General features: G+C 41.6%; 1 protein-coding gene across 3 annotated transcripts in view; it reads left to right on the forward strand.

Annotated features, from left to right (window-relative positions):
* Positions 1 to 12,716, forward strand: part of vps8 (VPS8 subunit of CORVET complex) — a 554,976-nt gene that overhangs the window by 64,325 nt on the left and 477,935 nt on the right. For all 3 annotated transcript variants that reach the window (XM_072578743.1, XM_072578745.1, XM_072578746.1), the window contains 2 exons: positions 5,802 to 5,876; positions 9,960 to 9,995. In XM_072578743.1, coding sequence (XP_072434844.1) covers positions 5,802 to 5,876; positions 9,960 to 9,995 — 111 coding nt within the window. The remainder of the gene's footprint in view (positions 1 to 5,801; positions 5,877 to 9,959; positions 9,996 to 12,716) is intronic.

Consider the following 12,716-nt stretch of genomic DNA (forward strand, 5'->3'; position numbering starts at 1 on the left):
CTTTCTTACTGTGGTGCATGGTCATCCTCACACACTATTTCCAAATTAGACCTCAGGGTTAATGTTGGTTCAGCTAGCAGATTCATTTTCACAGAAACTGTCTGTCTGCCAAATCTGAGTATGTTTATGCAGTTAAATAATTTTTGTTTTTAACTTGACTCCTTTCTTGAATAACAATAAATGAAAATCAAACTTAAATGATTTATATGAGTATTGCTTTTGAAGTTAAAGCTCCTTACCTCATTTTAATCCTAGTTGGAAATTCATGTTGATTTGTAGGTTAACTCAACAAAGTTCTCTCTACCACTCTGTACAAAGATTTGGAGTCAAGTCTGGAGATGTGAGCAAATAAATAAGATCAACATTTAAATGAACAACTGCAATATTGTTACCTTGCACGTGGAAGATTTGCCTGTAATTTGCACAGGTTGACAGGGCATTGTTCCATACCACCAGTTAGTGAAAAAATTATGAAAAGACGTGATGCCCTCTGATGTCTCAATATTCCTCCTTCAACACTAACCCTACCAAAACAGGTTAACAGTTCATTTATCTGAATTGTTATTTGTGGGTCCTCACTGTATATAAGCTAGCTACTGCAATGACCTACATAATAATAGTCACTGTATTTCAAAAGGAATACTAGTAGTAACATTCTGAGAGACATGATGAGGACATGAGAAATGATAAATGATGTACATCAAAGAACAAAGTTTACATAATGCTGTTTAGTTTATTTCTGTAAGCAGTGTTGATGTATGTTACATTTGTTGGGATGATGGATTGTGTTACAGAGCATTATAGTTAGTGTAGTGAATGTTGTTGCTAAGTTATGAATGACATTCTGTTAGTCATATTTTAGAACATTAAAACTGATTTTTAAGATTCAACTTATTATGCCAGCTTAAGTACAGCTTATTTTCTGCTTGCTCAGTGTTGTTCTTTCTGGTTGTTTCAATAGCTTTTATAAAATTTCCTGTTTGGTGACTTGTGAAAAGTTAAATGTTTTTATTGTATTTTTTTAAACTGGTGCCTAATGCTATGTTAAAAGCCCTCCATAGCTTTTCCTTGCATCCTGTTTGTTCAGTTCTATCTACAGGTCCATTCTTTCATCATTGTTCTTCTTGACTTGCCTGCAGTCTTTCGCACCATCTTCCACCAAAGCCTTGCCACTCTCGACTAGCTAGGCCTTACTGCTCTCACCCCATCCTATTTTTATCCATTAAATCCTGGCCAAAAGGTCACATGCAGTGGCTTCTCTTCCTGCTCCTCTGATGTTAAGGATTTTGGCCTTGGGCTGCCTCCTATTTCTCATCACATGCAGCCCCTTATTTCCATTGTCCAAAGCACATTGCTAGTTTTCATACGTACGCTGACACGCCCAGCTCCACCTCACCGATACCCCTTGTAACTTCTCCACTGTTGCAAATTTTTCCGACTGCTCATCTGACATTCGCAACAGGATGAGCAGAAACCTTCTTAGTTTAAACATTAGGAAAATTGGAGTCATTGATTTTGGTGCTCACTCCATAACTCCATTCCTGTCTTCAGCCCTGCCCCTGACAATTTGTCACAATTTTGATTTCATGTTTGATTTGGTGATGAGTTTCCAACCTCGTCTTTTTTTTGCCATCATTAAAACTATATTATTTAGTGTCTATAATATCACCCAACTTCACCTCAGTTTAGCTCAGCTGCTGCTCAAACCTGCTTTGATGTCTTTGTTATCTCGAAACTGAAGTATTTCAATGCACTCAGACCTGGTGTCTTATAGGTAAAAACAATGACTGCAGATGCTGAAAACCAAATACTGGATTAGTGGTGCTGGAAGAGCACAGCAGTTCAGGCAGCATCCAACGAGCAGCAAAATCGACGTTTCAGGCAAAAGCCCTTCATCAGGAATAAAGGCAGTGAGCCTGAAGCGTGGAGAGATAAGCTAGAGGAGGGTGGGGGTGGGGAGAGAGTAGCATAGAGTACAATGGGTGAGTGGGGGAGGAGATGAAGGTGATAGGTCAAGGAGGAGAGGGTGGAGTGGATAGGTGGAAAAGAAGATAGGCAGGTCGGACAAGTCCGGACAAGTCAAGGAGACAGTTACTGAGCTGGAAGTTTGAAACTAGGATGAGGTGGGGGAAGGGGAAATGAGGAAGCTGTTGAAGTCCACATTGATGCCCTGGGGTTGAAGTGTTCCGAGGCGGAAGATGAGGCGTTCTTCCTCCAGGCGTCTGGTGGTGAGGGAGCGGCGGTGAAGGAGGCCCAGGACCTCCATGTCCTCGGCAGAGTGGGAGGGGGAGTTGAAATGTTGGGCCACAGGGCGGTTTGGTTGATTGGTGCGGGTGTCTCGGAGATGTTCCCTAAAGCGCTTGGATACCAATATGGACCTTTGACTGATCATTCTGTACTGGAAAAATGTCACGTCTACGGTTGCAATAACATGTCTGTTCTCCGCCTAATAAATCCCTTATGACTGCTCCTGTTGCACTTTCTCTCTTCCTGTGTGACAGAGCTATCTGCAGTTCCATCAGCTTGGCTCGTTTTGCATATCTCTGTGAAACCATTGCCCTGAATTGCATCCATAATGCAAAAATGATTTGAGTAAATAGTCTTGTTGAACTGCACTACCTACTGGGTTATCTTGCACAGCCTGGTGGTCACGTGGCCTCCATTTGCCTGTGTGACCACCTCCCCAAATATGCTGTCCACATTACCCTGTGCCTCACAGATGTACCACTGTCACTACAGTCACTCCTTGAGCTCACAGCAGAAGTTTCTGCAGTTGGTGACAGTTCTTGGACATGTGTTCATCTAGGTCACATGAAGTGTCTACAATTCCCACATGTAACATGCTGGGTAGTCTTCTTGGCTTGAGTTTTTACTTCAGATTTCTGTAAGAAATATGGATGAGTTAGCCTGTGCCTTTCTGTTGGGGAGAGGCAGAGAGAATTTTGTTTTCAAATGTGTGGAAAGTCACTGTGACGAAACGTTTATAACCTTGTCAGTCATTAAGTCATGCAGCATGGGACAGACCCTTCAGTCCCACCAGTCCATACTGACCATAATCCCAAACGAATCTAGTTCCACCTGCCCCTGCCCCTGGCCCATATCGCTCCAAACATTCCTTATTCCTGTACTTATCTAAATGTCTTTTAAATATTGTAACTATACCTGCATCTAGCACTTCCTCTGGAAGTTCATTCCACACACGAACCACTCTGTGTAAAAATGTGCCCCCATGTCTTCTTTAAATCTTTCTCCTGTCACCTTAAAAATATGTCCCCAGTCTTGAAATCCCCCACCCTTGGAAAAGGCCACCTGCCATTTATCTTATCTATACCCCTCATGACTTTACAAACCTCTTAGAAGGTCACCCCTCAGCTTCAATGCTTTAGTGAAATACTCCCAGCCTATCCAGCCTCTCCTTATAACTCAAGCCCTCCATTCCCGTCAACATTCTTCTGAACTGTCTCCAGCTTCATAATATCCTCCCGAGAAGAAAGATTGAAGATAATAGTGATACGATAAATGTGAGATGCTGCATTTTGGCAAAGTAAATCTTAGCAGGACTTATACACTAATTGGTAAGGTCCTGGGGAGTGTTGCTGAACAAAGAGACCTTGGAGTGCAGGTTCATAGCTCCTTGAAAGTAGAGTCACAGGTGGATAAGATAGTGAAGAAGATGTTTGGTATGCTTTCCTTTATTGGTCAAAGTATTGAGTACAAGAGTTGGGAAGTCATGTGGCAGCTGTACAGGACATTGGTTAGGCCACTGTTGGAATTTTGCATGCAAATCTGGTCTCCTTCCTATCAGATGGATGTTGTGAAACTTGAAAGGGTTCAGAAAAGATTTACAAGAATGTTGCCAGGGTTGGAAGATTTGAGCTATAGGGAGAGGTTGAATAGGCTAGGGCTGTTTTCCCTGTACCGTCGGAGGATGAGGGATCATCTTATAGAGGTTTATAAGATCATGAGGGGCATGATAGGATAAAATAGACAAAGTCTTTTCTCTGGGGTGGGGGATTCCAGAACTAGAGGGCATCAGTTTAGGGTGAGAGGGGAAAGATATAAAAGTGACCTAAGGGGCAACTTTATCACGCAGATGGTGGTACGTGTATGGAATGAGCTGCCAGAGGAAGTGGTGGAGGCTGGTACAATTGCAACATTTAAAAGGCATTTGGATGGGTATATGAATAGGGAGGGTTTGGAGGGATATGGGCTGGGTGCTGGCAGGTGGGACTAGATTGGGTTGGGATATCTGGTCAGCATGGATAGGTTGGACCAAAGGGTCTGTTTCCATGCTGTACATCTCTATGACTCTATGACTTCACTGGGCTTAAGTGTCTGCAGAAAATGTTTCAGGGCAAATTTGTTTTGCTGTTTGTGATATGATCTTTCCAACTTGAGATTGCTTTTTTTTTATTTTGTGTAATTATCTTCTGATCTTTAGTTAAAAACAACATTGTCTCTTGTAAATATATCCAGTGACTGACCATCATGGTAAAGCAAATTACAAAAATAAAACTGTTGATCTAACAAGCTAGGTTTCACCCTAGGATCTGACTTATCCAAAGCTGAGTTCCTAATACAAGGAGACTTAGGTAGAAAATAGTGAAGCTTTGCTACAAAAGTACATGGTGCCAATGAGATGACACCTAGAGGACTGTGTACAGTTTTGGTATCCTTATTTAAGAAAGAAAGAACCATAATTGTATTAGAAACCCTTCAGTGAAGGTTCAATGAGTTGATTCCTAGGATGGAGGAACACTCCTGGGACCTTAATGAAGAGAGATTGGACAGATTGGGGTTGTTTTCCTTCGATCAGTGCAGATTGAAAGGGGACATGAGTGAGGTGTATAAAATTATGTGGGGCCCAGACAGGATAATTAGGAAGGAACCTTTCCCCTCGGATTATCAGCAACCATAAGACATAGATTTAAGCGAAAGTGTAGGAGGTTTAGAAGAGGCGTGAGGAAGGGTTTTTTTCATTCAGAAGATGTGGGAATCTGGAACTCATTGTCTGTAAGGATGGTGGAAGCAGAAACCCACATAACATTTACGTAGTATTTGGATGTGCACTTGCGATGCAGAAATGCAAGGTCATGAGCCAAACGCTGCAAGATGGGATGATAATAGCTAGGTATTTGTTTTTTTTTTTAACCAACATCGACATGATGGGCTGAAGGAGAAAATGTGGGCTGCAGATGCTGGAGATCAGAGTCGAACAGTCTTGTGCTGGAAAAGCACAGGTCAGGCAGCATCCAAGGAGCAGGAGAGTCAACGTTTTGGATATTGAGGCCACAATCAGATCAACTGTGTCCTTGTCAAATAACAGGACAGACTCGAGGGACCAAATCGCCTACTCTTCTGAACGAAATTATGTTCGTAGCTGACCAGGTGGTCAGATTACCTGCTCTGAGTGGTCCTCTCTGCCTGGCACTACTGGCTTTGTTCTGTCTAAGTTTGGTCAGTCGTTCCCATGTTAAGTTTATTGGAAAGCTGAAATAAGTGGTGGTGTCACTTAATATTGTCTGTTTATTTGCGTTTGTTTTCTCATGGCAGGTGGGTGTCACTGCCTGATCATTTCTTGCCCGTCCCTAGTTACCCTTGAGAAGGTGGCGGTGAGCTACCTTCTTGAACTGCTACAGTCCGTGCTGTCGATAGACCCACGATGCCCTTCAGAACGGAATAATTATGATGATTATTGTCCAATCTTTTAAGGGTTTCTCAAACAAGTTAAAACATTATTTATTCTATGCTAAGTTATTTTGAAAAATAATTTAAATTAAAATACTGTTTATTTCTCAAAGGCTCTGGTTGGAGAAAAGGCATGCTACCAGTCAGTCAGTGGCTATGGAGGACAAATTATCTATCTGGGAACCAAGGTAACATATACATCTTCCTCACTATTCAGAATTTATTCAGGAAATATAATTATAATGTAAGCATCAGAGCATGAGGTAAGCTTCTGCATATTTATGAAACAGCAGGAGCGTATGTTTTATTCAGCAAAAGATGCATTGAATTTCTTTTAAAAGGATTGCGCCTTTTGGGATATTTCATTGATCTTTTCCACTATGAAACAGTTGGACCCCCACCGTTAGTCCCTGGAAGTTGTGTTGTTCATCTTCACAGATAAGGCTGGTAGTGGGGAAATCTGTCACAGCGCTCTGCTGGAATATACAATTTGGGCATTGATTGAAATAGGAACTGAATCACATCTTTAAATCATTTTGTTCGCTGGACTCTGAATGCAAAGGGGAAAGTGTCTTACATAATGTTGATTAAATTCAAATGCCTTTTAGGCTTCCAGTTATATTCTACTATTTGGTCATTGTCTATTCTGATGCATTTTATGTTTGTTCAATTTACTCCCTATACTTGGTTTATTTTATCTATTTATAGACTGCTGTGAGGCAAGGTACAATTGCTGTCTTGCTGGATATTACATTTTTTCCTCAGCTCTATATGCAGAAATAATTGTGTGCATTGGAATAATGAAGATACTTCAGACACCAGAAGTAGCTTTATTATAGTATTGTTAGTCTACATAAAAATAAATATATATGCACCCGGACTTTGCTGTTTCTTCCCTATATATATTTTCAGTATAATTTTTGGTCATTTAACTAGCTCAACTTTATTCTGTCTTCTTTTGTTTAAAACTTGATAATTATTCCTTACTGCTACTGCCCTTGTGGACAAGGTGTGGAGGCAAGTATTTTCATCAGGACTTTTCACTGACGGAAACAGATCTTTAAATACTAGCTGCCTGACAAGTTGACAGCCCAGTTTTGGAGAGTGAGCAGCTGGCATCAATAAATAAAGGACAAGATTTCTGAGAGGTAGCATTCTTATGCTGATTGCTGCTATGCCTCTTCGTACCCTTGGAAAGAGGGAGCTCCGCAATTCTGGAGGGGGTGGAGTGGAGTTCTATTCCAGGCTCCCTCAGAAATGTGAGTTGTACTTTCATTGACAAGTACTGCAGAATTGAAAGGAGAAGCCAAATTAGGTTCCCTTTTCACAGCAGTCATCTGCTGCAGTCTGAAATTTAAGCGTCCAGAGAGACATCTTGATTACTGCTGTCAAACAGTGAGTACATAATGTAAGTGTGATGTTAGGATGCACGGAGGGTAGGATACCAGATGGGTAAGGTGTTAGGGGTGCAAGATAAGCTGGATAGCAATGACAGCTGGTTATGGGGTAGGGTACCAGGGAATAAGATACCAGATGAGTAGTGGGTTGTATGCTGGGTAGATAGGGTGCAAAGTGACAAGGTGGTTAGGGAAGTAATGCAGTATTTTTAGGGTAGTTTGGGGTAGGGTGGGAGAAATCTGTGTCAAGCAGCAGGGATGGATGAGTCGTGTGGAATGGGGGAATGGAGAGTGTATTAGACATCAGAGGGAGGAAGGTCGGGTACCAAGCCTCAGGTGGGAGTATTGTCTCCAATGGCATGGAGAAGTGGTGGGGGGGGAAGAGGCGTATCCAGTGGTATACAGAGGTTGGGGGGTGGCAGAGTCCTGTCCAGTGGTATAGAAAAATGGGGGGAGCGTGTGGGGGAAGGGGTCCTGGGGGCTGTTGGGTGAAGGCCTGAGTAGTGGTCTGGTGGAGGTGTAGTTGGATGTGTATGAGCTAAGTATGGAGTCAATTGAATAGTTACCCTGGAGTTAGCTATAAGCATCTAATTAGATCTGAGTAAATATTTTACTTAATTTCAGTGCACCCCTTTGAACTATCCAATTTAGTTGGTAAATTTAATCGGAGACTTACAAGAGTTCCAGACATAGAGGAATTCCACAGCAGTTTTAAATTTCCCAGGTCCCCATGCAACTCCTTTCTATGCTGAAGTAATGACTGTCAGGCCACTAGAGAATGAGGGCAATCAGAAGTAGATTATTCAGTTTCTCAAGCCTGCCCCACCTTTCAGCAGGATTACAGTCTATTTGCCCGAGATCTCTGTTCCTCTTTTGTGCCAGCTTCTTTCAGCTGTCAATTCTGCGCTATTTCAAAAAATTATCTACCTCCTCTTTATATACTTGCTGAATCTAGCCCCGACAACATACTCTGGGGAGTGAAATTCATGCATCGCCACCCTCTGACAGACGGAACTCTTCTGTATCTTGGTTTTAAATGAATGTCCCCGTACTGTAACCATGTCCCTTTAGTTCAATATTCCTTCACCAGTGGAAATATCTTCTCAGCATCTAAATCAAAACCAGAGTGTGCTAGAGAAGCACAGAAGGTCTGGCAATGTCTGTGAAGAGAAAAACACTGTTTCCAGTTCTGACAAAATGATTACTGGACATAAACTATTAATTCTGTTTTCTCCTAAAGAGGCTGCCAGACCATCTCAATTCCTCCAGCAATTTGCTTTTGATTTAGATCTCCAGTATCCACAGTTCTTTTGTTTATTCCCAAAATTCACCCTGTCAATCTCCCTCACAATCTAATATGTTTCATTCTTCAAAAGTCTAATGAATCGAGTCTTAAACTGTTCAGGTGCTTGTTGGTATATTACCCCCTTTGTGGGGAATCAGCCAAGTGAACCCCATTTAAACTGTGACCAGTGCCAGTATATCGTTTTTTTAAATGAAGGGACCAAAACAGTATGCAGGACTCTGGGTAAGGCATCACAGCTAGGCTGTGCAGATATTACAAGACTTCCACGTTATCAAACTCATGATACTGCATGAGGTATATTCAGCTTCTTTCCTCCACTGGATCCTTCCATATCCACTTCCTGTTGTATCTCAGTGTCCATTCAGAGAGAGTAGAGGAGGAATCCCTTTGTTGGGGGGAATCTCACCTGTTGGAAAATTGTACCTCTTGGGAAAAATTTCGAATGCTTTTCTCTGTCTTCTGGAAGTGATTGAAAACATTGAACAAGTTTAAAGCTGGCTCCTGTTACTGTAGTCAGTGTGACATTTGTTTCTGCTTTATGCTGAAATACTGACCTGTGTACCTGCCACAACTAGCCTAGGATTTCCCCAGTTACACAACTAGTAACCTTGCCTCTACCTTTCGCATTCTCACTTGTTCTTTCACAAGAGTACTGAAGAGAAGTCAATCCAACTACCAGATTTCACACGGTTTTGAGGCTGAGTAGTCCTTAGGTCATACAACCTAGACTTCTCCATCTACTAATGTCTGACATACCTTTTAGCTACTGCTCCCAGTATTTCCACTATTCAGAACCCCAGGAGACAGAACCTTTTGATTCTGAAGGCTCTGGATAATCCAAGATGGACGATGGGAAAAAATTGTGTCTCCTTCTTTTGAGATATTTTCAGTGTTGGAGCTGATTTCCTCGAATTCTAGGAGCAGTAATTAATGTTTGATAAACTGTTTCATTATTTTTGTATTTTGGGAAAACAAAAATCAAAACAATGGAACTTTAAAAATGAGGAAGAGAGACAAAGGTAGTGACATCATGGGAAGTGAATCAAATGGAGAAATAAACCTGCACTGCTGTCTGACTCAGCGGTGAATCTGCACAGCTGACTGTTCTGTTTGATTTCAAGTATCTCTGGACATAAGGCCTTTTCCCTACGGTGGGGGTCGGGGAAGTGGGGGGGTGGAGTCCAAAACTAGAGGGCATAGGTTTAAGGTGAGAGGGAAAGATTTTAAAAGGGACCTAAGGGATATGTATAGAGAATGAGCTGCTAGAGGAACTGGTCAAGGCTGGTACAATTACAACATTTAAAAGATATCTGGATGAGTATATGAATAGGAAGGGTTGAGAGAGATATGGGCCAAATCCTGGCAAATGGGAGTAGATTAATTCAGGATATCTGGTTGACATGGATGAGTTGGACTAAAGTATCTGTTTCAGTGCTGTACACCTCTGTGACTCTATGTTGTTAAGATGCAAGATTTGGAAATTGTGCCCTTTTTTTACTGAATTCAGTGGAAACCTTCTGTATTACATGACAAATGTATTGACTTTTTTTTTGTCCCTTCTCTTCCAGTCAGTGCATGTGATTACTCTGAGGACTTGGCGGGAGGTAAGCAAGTTACAATTATGCAATGATATTTTGAGTGAGAGGCAGATCGCCATCTCATGTGGAGTTTTTCCATTAAAACTTAACAGTCAGCTTGCTCTGACACATTCAAACAGCTTGTCTTGTTAGTTTATTAATATACTGTCCTCCTGGCTTCACTTCCTAAAGTCTCTCACATCCCTGTCTATTTATGCCTTGACCGATACCAATTCCATCTGAATTGGCATTCAAGTAGCAGCATGATAGACTAATTCTTACCCTGATCACTCAATTAGACGTAAACTCTTGTCAGCACAGCAGTGTGCAGATTACTCTTCGTCTGTAAGTTCTGTTCAGTCACATTCTTTGCTTGATTACCTCTTTGCTCTGAAAAGGGAACTTTAAAAAGAACTGGATCAGAATAGACCATTTGCTCCACATCACAATTCACTTTTGCGTGGATCACCTTTTAAGTTTTATTAAGAGGGGAGGTTGCGGTGGACTAGTAATGTATTACCAATGTATTATTGTCCAAAGATGTTCTGGATTTGAATCCCATCATGGCAGATAGTGAAATTTAAGTTCTATTAGTAAATATAACGGTGACCATGAAATTATTTTCAATGTTGTAAAAACCTGTCTGGTTCACCAGTGTCCTTTAGGGAAGGAAATCTGCCTTTTTCACCCGATCTGGCCTTCCATCCTCTCTAAAATGGCTTATCATGTCATTCAGTTGTGTCTAATCACACTAAGTTGGACAAAGTAATGAAACCAGACAGACCACCCAGTGTCAACAAGACACAAGAAATGACAATGGTCATCACTGTCACTTTGATCCTGCAAAGTCCTGTTGTATCTGGTATCTTGTGCCAAAATTGGGAGAGTTGTCCTACAGACTATTTGAGCAACAGATTAAAATAGTCTTTCTCGTGAATCATACAGACAATATCTCAGACACAACCATTAACATTGCAATATAAAGACAAATGTAGTAAGTGCAAATTCAATGGGTTGAATGGCCTAATTCTGCTATAGATCTTCTGATCTTATGAAGAAATGTTTAGTTATGTCAGTTCTAATTAGTTTACCCCATGTCCAAAGATTGTGTCCTTGCTCTAGACTCCCCAACAAAGGTAAAAATCCATCCTGCATCTAGTCTGAGAAGCCCGGTTAAAATTTTCCACATTTCAATCAGATCCTCTCTCATCCTTCTCAGCACTGATGAATACAGAATCAGTCAAAATAATCTCTCTTCATAGAACAGAACTGCCATGTGCTTCTGAGAAAGGGTCACCTGACCTGAAACGTTAACTTTCATTTCTCTTCCCAGATGCTGCCAGACTTGCTCAGTTGTTTTATAATGTGATGCGAATGTAGTGCAGAGATGACAACAGGCCATTTGGCCCATTGAGTGTTCCCCACCATTAAACTGGCTGATCATCCAGTTTAATGTCATTTCCCATACTATCTGGACCTATACTACTGCAGACCCGAAACATTAACTCTGATTTCTCTTCACAGAAGCTGTCAGACCTGCTGAGCTTTTCCAGCAATATCTAATTTTGTTTCTGAATTGCAGCATCTGCTGTTCTTTTGGTTTTTATCAAGAGGTAGATATCTTTTTAGATTGTAAGGGCATTGGGGGTATGGGGAGAAAGCAAAAATATGGCATTGGAAGAGAAGATTAACCATGACCATAATAGCAGGGCATACTCGTAGGTGGAATGACTAGCTCCTGCTACTATTTTCTATGTTTCTCTGGCCAGCTACAGGACAAGCTCTGGAGTAGGTGGTGAGGGAACCAATTGGAGCCAACTTCTTGTTGCTCTTACTATCAGTCGTAGCAGATGCACCTGCTCATGACAGTTTCAGTATAAATGACTACTGCACAGTCCTTATGAAGACTAATTCTTGTCTCACATTGATGATACCTCCATTATGCTGTATGTATTATTACTCAGCCGGTTATGATTCATTGGAATTCTCTACTCCAGAGAACTGTGGAATCTCCAACTGAGTAGGTTTAAAGTAAAAATCGACAGTTTTTAAAGTAACAATGATGTAAAGGAATATGGGGATAGTATAGAAAGAGACATTAAAGTGGGTGATCAGCCACAATTGTATTGGATGGTGGGACACACTCGATGGGCTGAATGGCCTATTGTTGTCTCTCTATTACATTACAAAATCATGTTTCTTTCTGAAAATCTATCCTAAGTTATTATTAGGAGTCTATCCATATCCGACACCGTAGCATATTCAAACAGTTCAAATGATCTGGAGGTGCTGGTGTTGGACTGAGGCTGGCAAAGTCAGAAGTTACAAGAGCCATGGGGTGCAGGTCCGTGGCACAGAGTCTGTCCTTGTTGCTCTGCAGGGAAGGGGAGAGAGGAGCAGAGCATTAGTCACTGAGGACTCCATTGTTAGGGGGACAGATAGGAAGTTCTGTGGGAATGAGAGAGACTCACGATTGGTGTATTGTCTCCCAGGTGCCAGGGTTTCTGATGTCTCGGATGATGTTTTCAGAATTGAGGGGTAGAGGGAGCAGCCCCAAGTTGTAGTCCACAGAGGCACAAATGACAGAGGTAGGAAAAGGGATGGGGATTAAGGCAGAAGTTCAGGGAGCTAGGGTGGAAGCTTGGAGCTAGAACAAAGAGTAGTTACCTCTGGTTTGTTGCCCGTGCCGCATGCTAACAAAGTGAGGAATAGGGACAGCGAGGAGTTGAACATGTGGCTACAGGATTT

The sequence above is a fragment of the Chiloscyllium punctatum genome, chromosome 10 (genome assembly GCF_047496795.1).
Source record: "Chiloscyllium punctatum isolate Juve2018m chromosome 10, sChiPun1.3, whole genome shotgun sequence".
Taxonomy (NCBI): Eukaryota; Metazoa; Chordata; class Chondrichthyes; order Orectolobiformes; family Hemiscylliidae; genus Chiloscyllium; species Chiloscyllium punctatum.